The 16,576-nt window shown below is 45.9% G+C and overlaps 1 protein-coding gene across 3 annotated transcripts in view; it reads left to right on the top strand.

Moving 5' to 3' along the window:
• Positions 1-1,451: 1,451 nt before the first annotated feature.
• The window catches only part of KIAA0232 (KIAA0232 ortholog), a 40,266-nt gene continuing 25,141 nt past the window's right edge, over positions 1,452-16,576 (top strand). For 2 of the 3 annotated variants that reach the window (XM_073574525.1, XM_073574526.1), the window contains exons 1-3: positions 1,452-1,641; positions 7,956-8,415; positions 9,343-9,480. In XM_073574525.1, the coding sequence (XP_073430626.1) occupies positions 8,188-8,415; positions 9,343-9,480 (366 nt within the window). In that variant the 5' untranslated portion in view covers positions 1,452-1,641; positions 7,956-8,187. The remainder of the gene's footprint in view (positions 1,642-7,955; positions 8,416-9,342; positions 9,481-16,576) is intronic. The other variant, XM_073574524.1, reaches the window with a different exon arrangement.

The raw sequence follows: 16,576 nt of genomic DNA on the forward strand, positions 1-16,576 counted from the left end.
TCTGGTGTAATTGGTTACTCATACACCTGACTAAAATCCTCCATAGTCCCTGAACACTCCTATTGTGAAAGCATTCTTACTTTGTAGAGTTTTTTACCCCACAGCTGCCTAAAACTTTGGGCAATACTATAAAATCTGAAGCGTCGCCATGTTGTCTGCATGAGGAAATCATCCATATAGAATCCATTTTAAATGTATCCATAACAAAGATTACGTAGGCCTTTTATTTATTTTTTTAAATTATGGTTTTAAAAATGGATGTTACAGGGACGTCAAAATGGTGGAAAGATGGACTATATTACACATGCCTCAAGTCACACAGGCGGCGTGTTTCGAGTCCATGTGGAAAGTGGACTGATGTGAATGTGAATGCGTCAGTTCACATCAATTTTTTTACACACGGACCGACATTTTGTGTGGAAAAAAAACCTCAGCACTCGCTAAGCTCTTCTGTTTTTTGTTATTGAGGCTGGTTTCACATTTGCGTTTTTTAGCGCTGGAAAAAAACGCTAACCTGCGCATGCGTTTTTTCCCCTATATTTAACATGGGTGCGCATACCTGCGCGCTTGTAAGCGCATGTATGCGATTTTCATGCGCTGCGTTTTTTTGGGGTGTGCGATTGGATTTTCCAGACGCATCATGTTGCATTTTTTGGCCCTGCAAAAAAGCGCATGCGCACATATGCGCACGTTTTGTGCTAAAAATGGCCATTATAGCCTATGGATGCGCATATGTGCGCACTGGCATGCTCATGTAAGCGTTTTTTTGCATATGCGTTTTTTTTTAAAAATGTTGGAAAAAAACGCAAACGCGGTAAAAACGCGCTAAAAACGCATACAAACGCATAAAAACGCTGCGTTTTTTTCATGCATGCTCATAAAAATGCTTGAAAAAAACGCAGCAGTTGTATGCTTATGTATGCGTTTTTTCAATGCGTTTTTTTGCGGGAAAAACGCGCTGCAAAAAAAAGCAAGTGTGAAACTAGCCTAAGTCTCTTAACCAAGTAATTTTAGTTTTTTTTCATTTCTTCATACCCCCCCCCACCAAAAAAAAAAAAGGCTTTGGACATCCTCTACCCCCCACACCCCTACCACACAGAGCCATTCACTACCATACAGATGATGGCGGAGTCACGTCGTACTGGCTTCCATTTTGGCGATTTTGTGTGTTTACCTCATGCAATAAACTGAGGTGATTTTCTAGACCTGGCTATTATGGATACAACAAAACCAATTATCTGTGGAATTTTTTTTCATTGCGTAGCGTTTTCGGTGTTTTTTTTTTTTTTTTGATGATTTTATGACATTTGTGGTCCTTGACCCTTTGCTTGACCACAGAGCAGACACAATGGCTTGCGAGGGACTGCACGAGCTGTTCGATAAGAGGAGCCACCAATTCCCGCCTCTTTTGTGCTCGCAGCGCGCAAGCGCGGGAACGGCCGCCCAGAGTCGTGAGACGCCGAGTGACGTCAGGGCGGCGAAAGTGGGCGTGTCCACGGAGGTGGTATTCTTCTCCGTCACTCCCGGAGCGGCTGCATAGCAGTGGAGGTGTCTGTACCGGGGAGGACCGGGCTCACCTGCCTTCCCTTCCTCCATTAACCTCACGGGGCACTTAGTGTCACCACGGCTCATAATTGCCAGGTAAGCGGCCGCCGCTGCTGTCTGTCATGGTCACGGGATGTGTCGCTAGTTCCTCTTTCTCTGGGGCCTGCACAACATGGCTCCCGGTACCGGCTCGCCGCCCGTTTGTGGCGGTCATGATTCTGCCTGTACTACGTGACCTGTCACCTGCCCCATGTGCGCTGCTGCGTCCGTTGCCTGTCTTGCCGATCCGGTTGCGCTAGGTAATGATCGGCCATGACTCTTAAAGGGGAGGTCGCTGGGGCCCTGCGGTAGATCGGAGGGCCCAGTGTTACTGTATGATTGGCCTATATAGATATTTAAAGGGGCTGGCTGGCTGACATGTGGACCTTTTTTTTTTTTTTATGAATTTGGTTTCCTGGGTCCTGCAGGTACGAAGTGGCTGGTGGGGGCCATAGTCTTGGGTCTATGAAGGGACCTGCACATGTCCAAAATGCTGGCCCCTCACCCCACCCATAGCGGTGACATGGGCTCATCAGTGTAAGCTGGTTGCCATTGGTTGCGTCATCCGTCTGTACACTGCTATGAAGTAGTGACCCCCCACCCCCGCACCTCTTAGGCCATGTGCACACGATGCAGATTTCCAGCGGATCTGCAGCGGATTTTACCGCACAGAAACGCTGCATATCCGCATTGTGATGTAAGTCAATAGAGAAAAAAAAAACACTGTGCAGACGCTTCAGATTTTTCCGCGCGGTTGTCTTGTGGTTCGAATTTTGCAGCATGTCACTACTTTTGTGCGGTTTTCCACCTGCTCCTTTCTCCAAATCCGCAGGGGGACAACCACACAAAAACCGCAAGAAAAAAGGAAGAAATCCGCAGGAAAAATGCAGGTCATTTGACCTGCTGATTTCTTCAGTTCTGCGCGGAAAAATCCGCACGGCAAAAAAGTACGTCTGCACTCAGCCTTATAGTGGGGTCCTGATCATTACATTCTAGAGATCCTCTGCTGTAAGTAAATGAGAGCTCTCACTGTATACATGGGAAAGGTTGCTGCAGTACTGGGGTGCCTGTCTCTCCACCTCCCACCCTAAAAAAAGCTCTACTGCCAGCCCCCTTTAAATTCACATGATCCATAGGTGTAGTCAGGATTAGTTCCATTCAATGACTGCAAGCACTAGACATCTTGATAAAGAAAGCGAAAGTAAGCCTTCATTGTACAGTGATTTGTCCTTCTGACCCTAGTATAATCATTATAAAGTCCTCATGTACATAGCTGGGGGGGGGGGGGGTGATGTTGCCATATATGACCACTTGTGTCATAGTGACTGCGTCAGCTAGCCAGGGGTTAATGGCAGCATAAGACAGATTTAAATCCCCCTCCTGATTGAGTCTACATTCATTGTGCACATGCCCCTTGAAGGGTTAATGAAGGACATAGCCTCCCCCCCCCCCCCCCCCCACTGGTGTGAATACACCGTTTGTGGCTGGGAGGAGGTGGGGGAGGCTGCTGTGCATGAATTCACTGATGGTGTCAACCCCCCCCCCCCCTATAAGGACAAGGGGCTGATGCAATCTGACAGTGTGAACGGGATCATCATCTCATCATAGGAGACACGCCACCTCCTCCTGCATCTCATCATAGGAGACACGCCACCTCCTCCTGCATCTCATCATAGGAGACACGCCACCTCCTCCTGCATCTCATCATAGGAGACACGCCACCTCCTCCTGCATCTCATCATAGGAGACACGCCACCTCCTCCTGCATCTCATCATAGGAGACACGCCACCTCCTCCTGCATCTCATCATAGGAGACACGCCACCTCCTCCTGCATCTCATCATAGGAGACACGCCACCTCCCAACAACTGGCTGCTCCCCCTCCAGTCCCTGGTGTACAGGAGGAGGGGCGGCATTGCCATCAGACATTTTGTGTTTGCAGCATGTTGAGTTCACGTGAGGTGAGCTGCTGGGGGAAGAGGTACAGGAGAGGGGCTGATAACCCATCATACCTATTTTCCCGAAAGAGCCGAGTCTTTCACGTCACTTGTTATGGTTTTACATAGGACTTCAGATCAATCTGCACCATAACCGGTACTAAGGAGGCAAAACTGCAGCTTTTGGAGAGGGCCGTTACAATTTCAGCTCTGCTTCATCTGCAGACGCGTCACACGGTGCCAGATTAATGTAATTTACCTAGAGAGAACCTGGATTATGGAAGATTAGACTAGAATCTCTTCAATTGATTTGTTTTCTAAAATATTGACCCATATTGCACTTCCTGGATCATGTAACCTCCAAATTACTGCCTCCTAGTGGTGGGGAACCCCAACGATCACTCCGTGACTGTTCCTGAATGACTTGTTCCATAAGTATTGGTTGTAGCTCCAGTCTCCTTTCTTGGGATTGGATTGGCCTACAATTATTTAACCCTTAATGACAGCCAATACGTTTTTTACTGACCTGAGATGTAAGAGCATAGGATCCCCATACAGCTGACAATCCAGCAGCTGTCCACTGTACACTATAGCTGACAACGTGCTGCATCAGCCACGATCAGTGTTGGCACCAGCCATATCTGTATAGCCCCTTAGTTGCTTCTGTCAATAGTGACTACATCATATAAATGGTTAACAGTGTGGGGGCTCCCTCTTTATCCCCATTGGCATCCTAAGATCACGTTTCTGTGGTCCTGATGTTTGCCATGGCAATTCACAGCCAAATCGCGGCCTTAGAGTCTGCCAGCTACAGCGGCCAGTTCAGAAGTTGGCGACATTTAAGTGGTAAAAATACATTTTTGCATTCATTTCTTAACATCACCTGAAGGGTTAATGAAATACATGACGACAGTTTTCAATATGTCAATGGGTGTTGTTTAATTGTGTAACTTTGGGGGGGGTTTCCCAATATATGGGACCCTCAAAGTCACTTCAAACATTGATAGCTTTTTTTTTTTTGGGACCTATGTAAATTTCCTTAAACTGAAATTACTGCTACATTTTTAAACTTCCTAAAATGCTAACAAAATAACATTTTACAAATGGCGCTGATGTAAAGCCAACATGTGAGAAATTGTTATTAATGTTTTTGTGTGGTGTGACTCTCTGGAATAAAGGGATAATCATTCAGCGTTTGAAAATGGCTATTTTTATTTTACATTTTTGTCAAATTTCTGTTTTGTTTTTTTTTTGTTTTTTTTATAAACAAACACAAAATATAGAAATTTACCATTAACATAAAGTAGAACATGTCACGAAAAAAACCACTAAAAATCATTGGGTTCTGCTGACGCATTCCAGACTTAGTACCACACAAAGGGACACTGGTCAGATTTGAAAAAAAATTGGACCAGTCGCTAAGGGGTTAATACGTATGCCCACTTTTAGGACCCAGTGTAGCGATTAGGTTTGGGAGCATGTCCTGAGGTCCTGGTTTTTACACTAGGTCTTTTGTGATGTACTTGACATATCATGCTGTAATTAAAAAGATTGACTTAAATGGATACATGGTTACAGGATCAGAAGGTTAGAACGATTTAACCCTTTAAAATGCCATACAAGACACTTGTAGAAAATGCATAATTTTATGCAATATGGCATTTAAAATTGCTGAAAAAAAGTCATGTGTATGACTTTGCTCTATGGGGGATACTAGTAGGTAGCAGCTGCTGTATGTGTTTGTGGGGATTGGTTGCTATGTTACCTCTGATGATAACATGTAGCTCCTCCTACAGGCTGACACAAGTCACTGCAAGACATCTGCTACATCGATTTTTATTTATTTATTTATTTTTTTCCTTGTACCTGCTAATGAGTTTCCATTCTTGTGGCAAAAAAAAAATGGGAAAACTTGTTAGTAATTGAAAGGTTTATTGTTACTTTCTAAACAAAAATATTTAGACATGTATCTCCTGATTTGGTCTGTCTATTTTTAGTCCTCTGGGGTTTAATTAGCCTTTTATATTGATTTATCCTGCCACTTGGAGTAGAGGTCATTCACAAGTTCCAATGCTGTGGCGTAGAATTTGCTTACTATTGGCATTGATTAAGCGTGTGTAGTATTCACATGCTTTTCACTAATAATGGAATATATTAGCTTCACAAGGAACTGGAAGCCGCTGAGTGCAGATCCTATTTTCTGGCAGGCAGATCTCATTGTGACCCACATACAGGTTACTTGTGCTATTTTTACATCTATAATTACGTGTAAGCTTTCTTTAGCTTGGCCAATACCCTGGTATAGTGCCAGCTGATTGTTTCTCCACATACACTGCTTTACAGCCGGAGACTGCACAGCAACAAGTTCATCACAGAGATGATCCAGTCTTGGAGAAAATCATCCGGAAGGTCATCCTTTTATCCGCTGTACTTTGCACTCTATGGAAAATATTTCCTTTTGGAGTCACGATAGTTAATCCTGAGTAACAACCATTCTTTATTGATTGGCCCTCAGACATACATTGTCACCGGCCAATCTATATCCTAAGCATGTGCCATGCCTTCTGCATGTACTTGCCCTGACACAATCAGTGGAGGCCACCAGCCTGTCAAAAGACTCCAGAATAGCTTGCGATGATCTAACCTTGACGATGGGATGTCAATCAAGGCAGAATGGGTGTTAAGGGGAATGATTGACATGACTTTTCACCTGACTGGCCACACCCCAATGACTCCAGAAAAGTAATTTTTATGCAATCCTTATCTCTACTAGAATGCTGATTACACTCAAGGAGACTGGTGTAGGCAGCCACTTATGTTCACAGAAAGGCGATGATGGGGAGTTCAGGTGCCTAAATACTACTGATTCACATTACCGAGGACTCTGCTCCTGAGTGGTATCTTAAGCCAGAGGCATGGTGCCTGGTGTTGATGCTGTATGAGGAGCACAGGGGCATAGTCTGGCTGGAGCCAACTTCAGTGCACTTCCTGCAACAGTAGAGCAAATAACTTGTAAGCACTGCATTCCTAACCTAGCTGAAAGGCCACCTGTAGCTGCAGAGGTGGCTGGCAACCTAAACATCTATACAACTTAACTCTTATTAAAATTTGTCTCAAAAATTGAGGGATATTAAGGTTGCTTGTTTTTACAAGCAATTCTAGCCATTATGATTGGGAAAAACCCATTAAAGGGAATCTGTCACCCCATTTTCGGCCTATGAGCTGCAGCCACCGCTATCAGGGGCTTATCTACAGTATTCTGTAATGCTGTAGATAAGCCCCTGATGTAACCTGAAAGATAAGAAAAATGACTTGATTATACTCACCGGGGGGCGGGTGCGATGGGTGTCGCGATCCGGCGCCTCCCATCTTCTAGCGAGGACGTCCTCTTTCTTACTTCTGTCGCGGCTCCTGCGCAGGCATACTTTATCTGCCCTGTTGAGAGCAGTACTTTACTCTGCCCTCAACAGGGCCGATATAGTGCGCCTGCGTAGGAGCCACGGCAGAAGTAAGAGGGATGACGTCGTCTCTAGAAGATGGCAGGCGCTGGACCGGACCGTGACACCCATCGGGCCGGACAGGATCCCCAGGTGAGTATAATCTAACTTGTTTTTCTTATCTTTCAGGTTACATCGGGGGGGGGGGGGGGGGGGGGGGGTTTCTACAGCATTACAGAATACTGTAGATAAGACCCTGATGGCTGTGGCCGCATCTTATAGGCCAAAAATGGGGCGACAGATTCCCTTTAATGATGGACGTCGTTATCTGGGATCCCTCCTAGTTCCAAGGGATTAAGGGGCTGAGGTCTGTTTACTTTTCCACCTCTACCACAGGGTTGCCCCAATGGTCAGTAAGTTTTAGCATCTCCCAATACTTTACTGTGGTTAAGAAATCAGTTTATGGCCCTTTTGCATTGACCAATAATAACGATGATGTTGGAGAGACGTTTCTGGGTAACAGGGACGTTCCTCACCTGGCTGGAGGGAGTTGCTTTCCCTATAGCACAGTATCATCCTGATCAGAAACTCGTGAGATCTTTGCACATCTGTTCAACCCATTGACTTTAACTGCCTTGCAATAGTCCTAATCCACAACCTGTTAGAGCCCAGGGGTCATAGTTTTTGTGTGATCTTCTAGTTTATTGCTTATGTACTTGTGCCTGCCATTTCTGTGGCTCCAGAAATAAAGGCCTGGTTTTATGGTGTAGGCATTGAATGGGCTTCCTTTTGGAGCTTGCCTTGGGTGTTCTCGTTCTTGCGGGTTTGCACTGAGAATCAGAGGGATGCTTGCGACCTTGTTTTCGTGATCGGTGGGACCCTGCAGTCATTTATCATCTGTCCTCTGCGGATATCTCTGTTGTGGAAGCACATTACATACTAGTCCAATAGATCAGTAATGTTTACTGCAGTTATATTTTCACTTTTTGTCTTCCAGGTTCTGCCGTAGAGGTAATCCTTTTGTCAATGTGAATCCTCCTTGTAAGATGTCTTCAGTAATGCCTGAAGAATAAGAAGTCTTTTGAAGACCAAATGTCAGCAATGATAAATGATCTTCCTGGAATTGAAGTGTTTCGCCAGATTCCTAAAATGAAGATCTCTTCCACCTTCTAAAGCAACATCCTACCAAAAAATGCTTCATGTCCTAGGGATGCCAACTACCTAGATTCATGCGCCCTATCTGTACAGTTGTGGATGGTTTACCATCAGAAGGCACCTTGAGCTCGTTTCCTGGCCCAATTTCTGTGCTTGAAATGTCGATGCTTCGTGCTCTAGACCCAGTTCAGACCTGGCTGGGGCAAGAGCTGGAGAAATGTGGTATTGATGCCATGATATATACTAGATATGTCTTGAGTCTTCTGCTGCATGACAGCTATGATTACGACCTTCAAGATCAGGTATAACTGCAGATTTCATTTACTTTGAGTTGTTTCTCTTGTCTTTGCTTACCAGTACACTCAGTACTCTATGTGGGGCTTTTCCTAAAGGCTTATGTAGACAAGGGGATCATTAAGACGATCGGCTTCTGTAAACGTATCGGAAGTCACCTGATGAACAAGCAAAATGATCGTTCATCGGGCGATTGGATTGTTTATGCCGACAGTAAAATATAGTTCTCTGCAGCACATCATTCAGTTCAAATGGGAAATGTGCTGCCGAAAACTATTCCGCGCACAAAGAATTTTAGATTGCACTTAACTGCGGTCGCCTCCTGTAAATGAGCCTCATAACTTTTCACCTGTCATTAGTAAAGATCCACTCCCATTAGGTCAATGGGGATCTGCTCAGCTGCATACATTATCAACTTCACCTGGTGTCACATCCGCACATATGTTTTCTATGGAGGTTTTTTTTGTTTTATTTTTATATGGAGAGTTTGCTGTTAAAGCACCTGATGCGCTTCCTATTTATTTTAATGCCAATTTGCTGTTTACATGTTCAGTATTTTCTTTCTTTGAAGTTTCTTAATCTTTTGTTGGGAGTGGTGCTTTGGAAACATATCTTTTTCAAGTGGCTTTAGATGGAATTTACTAAAAAAGAAAAAGCACTGTCTAATAAAAAAAGCTGCAGAAAACTGCTTCAGGTAAAGGGAAACTCCGCAAAGAGACTTTTTTCAAGGGGTGTCCAATAGAAGTTTTTTTTTTTTTTGCGTCTAAAAAATAAAAAACACCCACACAGTTGTCCTAAGGATAGGTGCTGCATGTAGGATTTTACAACAGAGATTTTCTATGTGTTTGTGAATCTAAATATGTAACTAGATAAGTGTGTGTTGGATGCACAGTGAGATATCATAACTTACAATCTTTTTCCCCCTTAAATTGCAGGAAAATGACATCTTTGCGGGCTGGGAAAAGGGAGCTTGCAAGAAGTGGGGGAAAGGCAAGAAAAAGAGTTCAGATCTGTCAATGGAAGAAATGAAGAAACAGGCAGCAGTGCAGTGTCTGCTTTCAGCTTCTGATGAAGTAAGTGCTGACTTACTACTCAGTTATTGTACATTATTAGCGTGGCGCTCCACCAGTATCCGGATATACACACTGATCCTCTCTGCAGTCTTGTTAGTCTTAGAGGTGACCCGGCGGCGCTCCCTTTTATATGGTGACTTGAGCAAACCCCATCTTCCCAGTTTGCGCTCCTGAGCGGCAGTTACCATGCTCTGGTTTTCCTCGTTAGTATAGGATGTTGCAGTTGGACACTGATGAACCCTTTAACACTAAGAGTACGATAAAACTAACTTCAGTTGGCAGCAAAATTGTGAATGCAGCTCTGGAATTAAGGCTTATTACACTTAGGTTCACTACTTACTGGTCGGGTAAATTACTTCATCGTAAAATTGACTCTGTGGACACTGTTTAGTAGACTTCTTGATCTCCTTAACCATTGCTGTTTTTATTGCAGTTTATGGCAAATGTGTGACAATGTAGCTATTGCTCGATCCTTGCATTGGTCACTTTCCTGCTCCCTACCGACTCCATGGTGTGTTTCAGCTATCCTCTGCTTTCCAAGAGCCTGTACAGGAAACTAGCCACTGTACGAGTAAATGTGCCTACAGTCACTCATGGTGTTCGCATAGAGGAATACAAATTTGTAAAGGAATGTTTTTTTCTGGACTGATCTCCCGACCGCTGTGGGCAGCTGACTGAAGGGGACATTATTGCTTCCTGTCCCTGTAGAGCAGGGGTCCCCAACCTTTCTTACTTTGAGAGCCACATTCTACTATGAAAGTTGGTCGAGAGCCACACTGCAGATAAAGACATACTCAAAGCCAATTTCCTAGTAAACGCTGCAGAATCCGCACAAAGAATTGACATGCTGTGGAAAATAAACCGCTGCGTTTCAGCATGGAATTTTCCGCAGCATGTGCACAGGGGATTTTGTTTTCCATAGGCTTACAACTTTACATCGTACTGTACACCGCATGGAGAACTGCTGCCGATCAGCGGCCTAATCCGCAACGTGTGCACAGACCCCAGGATAATTAGTCGCTCATTTAAAGGGAATCTGTCAGATCCCCCCCCCCCCGGGGCCTATTAAGGTAAAAGAGCCACCTTCAGCAGCACTAAGGTTGCATTCTGTGAAGGTGGCTGTTATGTTTTTTTATCCCTATTACGCCAGAAATAATGATTTATAAATTTCGCGCCATACCTGTATTGAGCCAGAGAAGTATGTTTTCTCCCCAACTCAAGCACCTCACATCCATCCATCATGCCCCTCTGGCCATTGGGCGCTGCCTCCTCTGTCTACTCACGTCGCCTGCACTGTACAATCATTATTCGGGCATGCACCGTCCACGCTGCCCTGGAACTTGCATCCACTGATGTACGGAGATCGTGCCTGCGTGTAGCGGAGGCCACAGATCCCACCCCGCAGTGTGTTTTGATGTATTCACACTGCGGGTCTGGGAATCTGCGCCTGCGCAGTGAGTCTCTCTGCGCCTGTTCCCATCTCCCTCTGCCTCTTTCTGACGTATTACAGGTGCAGAGATCTGCACTAGACAGGCAACAGATTGAGCCCCGTAGAAGGGAGATAGGGACAGCCGCAGAGAGACTTACTGCGCAGGCACCATATTCCCAGCCCTGCAGTGTGAATGAATCTATAACACATTGCGTGGCAGGATCTGAGGCCTCCGCTACACGCAGGTGCGATCTCCGTACATCAGTGGTTGCAAGTTCCAGGGCAGCACGCACGGCGCATGCCCGAAAAATGATTGCACAGCATTGACGCCGGTGACGTGAGGAGACAGAGGAGGCGGCGCCCAGGGGACTGAGGGGGATGATGGACGGCTGCGAGGTGCTTGAGTCAGGAGGAGAAAACATACCTCCCAGACATAATAGGTATGGCGTGCAATTTATAAATCATTGTTTCTGCGTTACTTGGGATGAAAAACATAAGAGCCGCCTTCACAGCGTGCAGCCTTAATGCTGCAGAAGGTGGCTCTTTTACCTTAATAGGCCCTGGGGGGGGGGGCTAGTTTCCCTTTAAAATACTTGTGCGGACACTTAAATAAAGTTATGGTAGATAAGTGATTTACTTCAATGATCCTGACCTTTTATCATCAATCAGTGACTGCATTCACGTCTGCGCAGTGGTGCGGGTCACTGTGCTCTATAGAAGCCGCAGTAACCAAAGTCTTGCGAGATTTGTGAAGTCTCGTGAGACTTTGTGCGACTTCCATAGATCAGTGACTTGCTCCACTGCGCAGACGTGAATGCAGTCACTGATTGACGCAGGTGGGGCAGGTAATACAGGCGGCAGGTTGGCTCCCTTTCCTGTGATCGTCGGCAAGCCACATCAGGAGCAGGGGGCGGGTATTACAAGCGGTGGGGAGGGTCTTACAGGCAGTGGGGTGGCGAGCCACATGTGGCTCGTGAGCTACGGATTGGGGACCCCTGCTGTAGAGGCAATTGGAGTTAAAACTGTTTTTGGAGTGGGGTTTTTTTTTTTTTTTTTTTTTTTTTTGGTTGGGTGAGTGGGGGCCTTAAATTGAAAAAAATAAAAAAGATATGAAATATTACACTTCGCCCGGGCTAAATACTATATTTTTCGGATTACAAGACACACTTTTTTTTTTTTCCCCAAATTTTTGGGGAAATTGTGGGGGGGTGCCTCTTATAATGCAAATCTGTGTGCTGCTGTGCTATAGAGTGGGGGGGTCGGTTCTGGCGTGGTGTCAGGGGGCTAGGGTGAGCTGGCTGCAGAGACAGCAGGTGGTCAGTGCTCCCACTCATTAGGCTCATGTAATATGCACTGCACCCCCTGTCCATCACCTCGGTGCTGAAGCTGCGCCGAGTTGGTAGACAGGGGAGCGGTGCATATTACATGTGCCTGCACTCCCCCCGCCCCGTCACTATAGTCACCTTCTGATCATGGCTCCCAGCTTCCCCCGTGGCTTCCCAGTGTCTGCTGACATCCTGCGAGGCCACGCGCAGCAGCTGCTCATTCAGGCAGTTCATCGTTTCAGGACCTTCCATGATGTGACCAATAGGACCTGCTGTCACGTGACTCCCAGTGTGCACTGTGAGTCATGTGACCGCAGGTCCTATTGGTCACATCAAGGAAGGTCCTGTAGCTACAATGAGCTGCCTGAATGAGCAGCTGCTGCGCGCACCCTCGCAGGAGGAGGATCTCAGCAGACACAGGAAAGCCACGGGGGGAGCTGGGAGCAGGAGTAATCATCAGAAGGTGAGTTAGCTGTTTATTTTATCATGTGCTTGCCAGCAGGGGGGAATATAGGACGGGGGGGCCATGTGTGACAGCAAGGGGTAATATAGGGACGGAGGGGACAATGTGTGCCAGCAGGGGGAATATAGGGACGGGGGGGCCGTGTGCATACCAGCAGGGAGGCATATAGTGACATGGGGGGGCCATATCCAGGATGGGATGGCAATGTGCCAGGATGGGGGTTGTATAGATACCAGGATGAGGGACGTATACGGTATATGATTTGAAAGACTGACACTGGCATTATAAGACACACCTCCATTTAGCATAAAATTTTTTTTTCTTTTTCTTCAAATTTGGGGGTGCGTCTTATAAAGCGAAAAATACTGTATGCATTTATTTCACTGTCCGGTGGAGCATCTCATCTTGTGATAATAGAAGCAGGTCTTAAAATTGGGTAATCTCAACACATGACAAATTGCATTGTATAATTTATTGAAAACTAGGCAAAAAAAAAGTAGGCAGTGTGAAGTAAACCCCATGAATCCATAGCTTGTAGAATCACCTTACTTCAAGATATTGCTAGTGGCTTTCTGAATAACTTTTGGTCTGTCACATTATTCTGGAGGAATTTCCCACCCACTCTTGTTGATTAAGTTAATTGAGGCTTGTGGGGGTTCGTTTATGAACAGTTCTCTTAATGTCCTGCCACAGTGTTTATTTGATGGGTTGAGGTCTGTACTATGACTGCCACTGTAACGTTGAGTCGTGTGCGTTTGTGGGTTTTTGTTTTTTTTTCTCCTAGCTATTCTAGACATTTTCTGAAGTGCTTTGGGTCATTGTTCTGTTGCATGACCGAGTTTCAGTCAAACTTTGGATACATGTCCTCACATTTGACACTAGAAGGACCTCGATACAGAGGAGTTCATGGTGGACTCTGTGACTGCAATAGGCTCAGGTCCTGTGACTGCAAACTAGCCCAAACCCTTTCTCCACCACCGATTGTTGGTACAAGGTTTGTGCTGATAGGCTTTGGTTATTTACAAGCCTCTGCACTTGAGTCTTGTCTGTCCAAAAGGTGTCCAATTCATAAAACCGTTTTTTACACCAGAATTAAGGCACAAGAAGCGTTGAAAAGTTGAATGCAAGTTGCATTGAAAACACAATGCAAGGTTATTTTAAATTTGATCAATTTTCACCCAACTTTGTAAAGTGGGAAGAGTTGGGATGGGGGTGTGGAAAACCCCCTGCTGACCAAATTCCTCATGAGCGTCGGCGTTTACATCACAAATCTAAAGCGCCCGTCACACACAGCGATCTCGCTAGCGAGATCGCTGCTGAGTCACAAGTTTTGTGATGCAACAGCAGTCTCACCAGCGAGATCGCTTTGTGTGACACTTATCAGCTACCGGCCCCCCTGCCGGGTATTGCTGATTGTGCTTGAATGGCCTGGATTTTTTTTTTATCGTTGGTCTCCCGCTGGCAAGCACGCATCGCTGCGTGTGACAGGCGGGAGACCAGCGAGCTGGTAACCAAGGTAAACATCGGGTTTCTAAGCGCTAGTTTAGCGCTAGCTAGGCGGGGTTTCTGAACTTTGCCGCCTCCCCATCCTTGGCCGTCGTCCGCAGTTTTTTTCATGAATAGTAGGTGTCCGCCATTTTTCGCGCGTGCGCTAAGCATTCTTGGCACGCGCAGTATGCTTTGCCCAACTGCGGGCAAAGCTGAAAAGCCTGACTGCGCATGCGCCGGTTAACTAAACCCTGGAAGTATTTTGCAGAAAAACTGCGGACGGTGGCCAAGGATGGGGAGGCTGCAAAGATTGGAAACGCCGCCTATCGTACCAGACCAACCTCCTTTAAATAGCCCGCCAAAAGTAGGTCAAAGATTCCCTTTAAATTGTGGCAGCCTGGCAAACACCTAGCCATAATGCCTACCCAAGTTGTCAGGCAGGCCGGGGGTATTTAACCTCTGCAGTGATTTCTGGCTAGAGATCTGTGGCTTTAATGTAGGAAGTTTTTTATAGTAATACAGGTAGCTAAATGTCTGTCTGTGGTCTCTCCTGGCACAAGGCAAACTAGTAAAGGACGGTGACACAAAACTCTATGGCTGAGCACAGAGAATCCTGTTTGTTTTCTTGCCCTGTTACATGCTGGTAACGTTATCCGGACGTCATTTTCGCTTTGGATGTTCGCCCTCGAGAGCTATTTTTAGAGTAAACCTTCAGTCACACAAGCAGTCATATGATTCAGTCCGTGGGTTGTATGTATCCATGCACACGCCGTGCTCCAGGCTTCTGCAACCGCCGTCCTCCCCAGAATGGACCCATACCAGCCGGAGCTTGGGAGTCAGTGGGTACACTTTGCCGTGGAGGAGAAAAGTGCATGATGTTAATGTTTTGTGCTTTGCATGTGTTTGCAGCCGACCTTCTGGCATCGAGCCTACTGCAGCTTCCTCACACAAAGTTGTGCTGAAGGTTGTCTTCTCAGGAGACAGTGATTAGCATCTGGGCTACTTGGGTTTATGGCGGTGCCATGTGTTCTATACTGATTTTATTCTTTGATTTATACACTGAATTTCTGCATAAAATTAAACAATAGTTCATAATTAATTTAGACCACGATGAGATATTGAATGATCTGGGTCGTAAGGGAAAATATTCTTATGGTGAAGGACTTTAATGTTCTGATGAATTTGACTAATTCTTGGCTGTATCATTAGGACTTCCATTTTTATTTTTGGCATGGTCGGTGACCGTAATGATTCTCTGAATAAGAGTCACGGTGTCAAGTTTGGTAGCTCACCTCGGTTGACCCAATGGGCCGCTATGCATACAGAGGGGGCTAGATAGTTTGGAGATGAGACTTTCTCGCTCTCTGATGAAGCCCCCCCCCCCCTTGTTCAGGGTGGGGGGCCTTAAGGACCTCTGTTTGCTTGTGCCCTTCTTTTACACCAACCTGCAGATTTACAGCCCCTCAACCATGCAATGGTCATTTTATCGGGTATCCAAATGGCAAGTGCTGATCATTGGTAAGGATAATGACTGAAGGACTCCAAAATGGTATATTGGTTCTAAACAAGGTAACCTTACTCCTTATAACCCATCACATGTTGACGTTTGTGTTGGACAGAAGGGTCCCTCTTACACTGCCAGTGCACTTTTAACAAGTTTTGGCCGAATGCTTGTTTGGGCGGCAACCCTTGCCTTATATACATATATGCTCGGTGTTGCGTTGGGGAGAGGGGGTGTATGCTGCAAGACACGCGGTGTTATGTCATCTGAAAATGAGACTGTCACATACTGAAGTCCAACATTTTACATCCTTGTCTTTGGGGAGAATTGGGAGACAAGCAGACACTTGTGTTCAAGGCCTCTGGTTTTCTTTATGTAAAAATTTTGTATAATTGAAAAAAAAAAAAAAATGAGCTCCTGCTCCCTAACTGGCTGGAATGTTCTGTAACGTGATATTGCTGTTGTGGCGCCCCCTGCTGCTTTGTGATTCCCTTTCAGACTATCTACCTAATGTGCAGGTATCACTTGTGCTCGGTAGCTCCCACTGACCAGCTGCATAGTTACCACGTGCTGGGACCTTCCATGCGTTTTTGTAGAATTTTAAAGTGTAAATGTACATGGTGAAATGATTGTGTTGGGTGAACGGCCCTGTGCCTGGGCTCACGTGGCCGGGCGGCTGACTCCACACAACAGCTGCTTAATCCTTCACTCTGACAGCCCACATTCCTGGAAAAGGCAATCCGCAGCGCCTTGGTGTGCCTGCACCAGCGCTGCCTGCTCCGCTCCTCTCATCTACGCCTTATCAAGTGATAATGAGCATGCTCATTGCTAGAAAGCTTGACTGCATTTTTCTATAGCAGCGATGACATGGACAGCATTTCTATCCAGCC

The sequence above is a fragment of the Dendrobates tinctorius genome, unplaced genomic scaffold (assembly GCF_039654945.1).
Source record: "Dendrobates tinctorius isolate UK_male_01 unplaced genomic scaffold, ASM3965494v1 ptg000039l, whole genome shotgun sequence".
Taxonomy (NCBI): domain Eukaryota; kingdom Metazoa; phylum Chordata; class Amphibia; order Anura; family Dendrobatidae; genus Dendrobates; species Dendrobates tinctorius.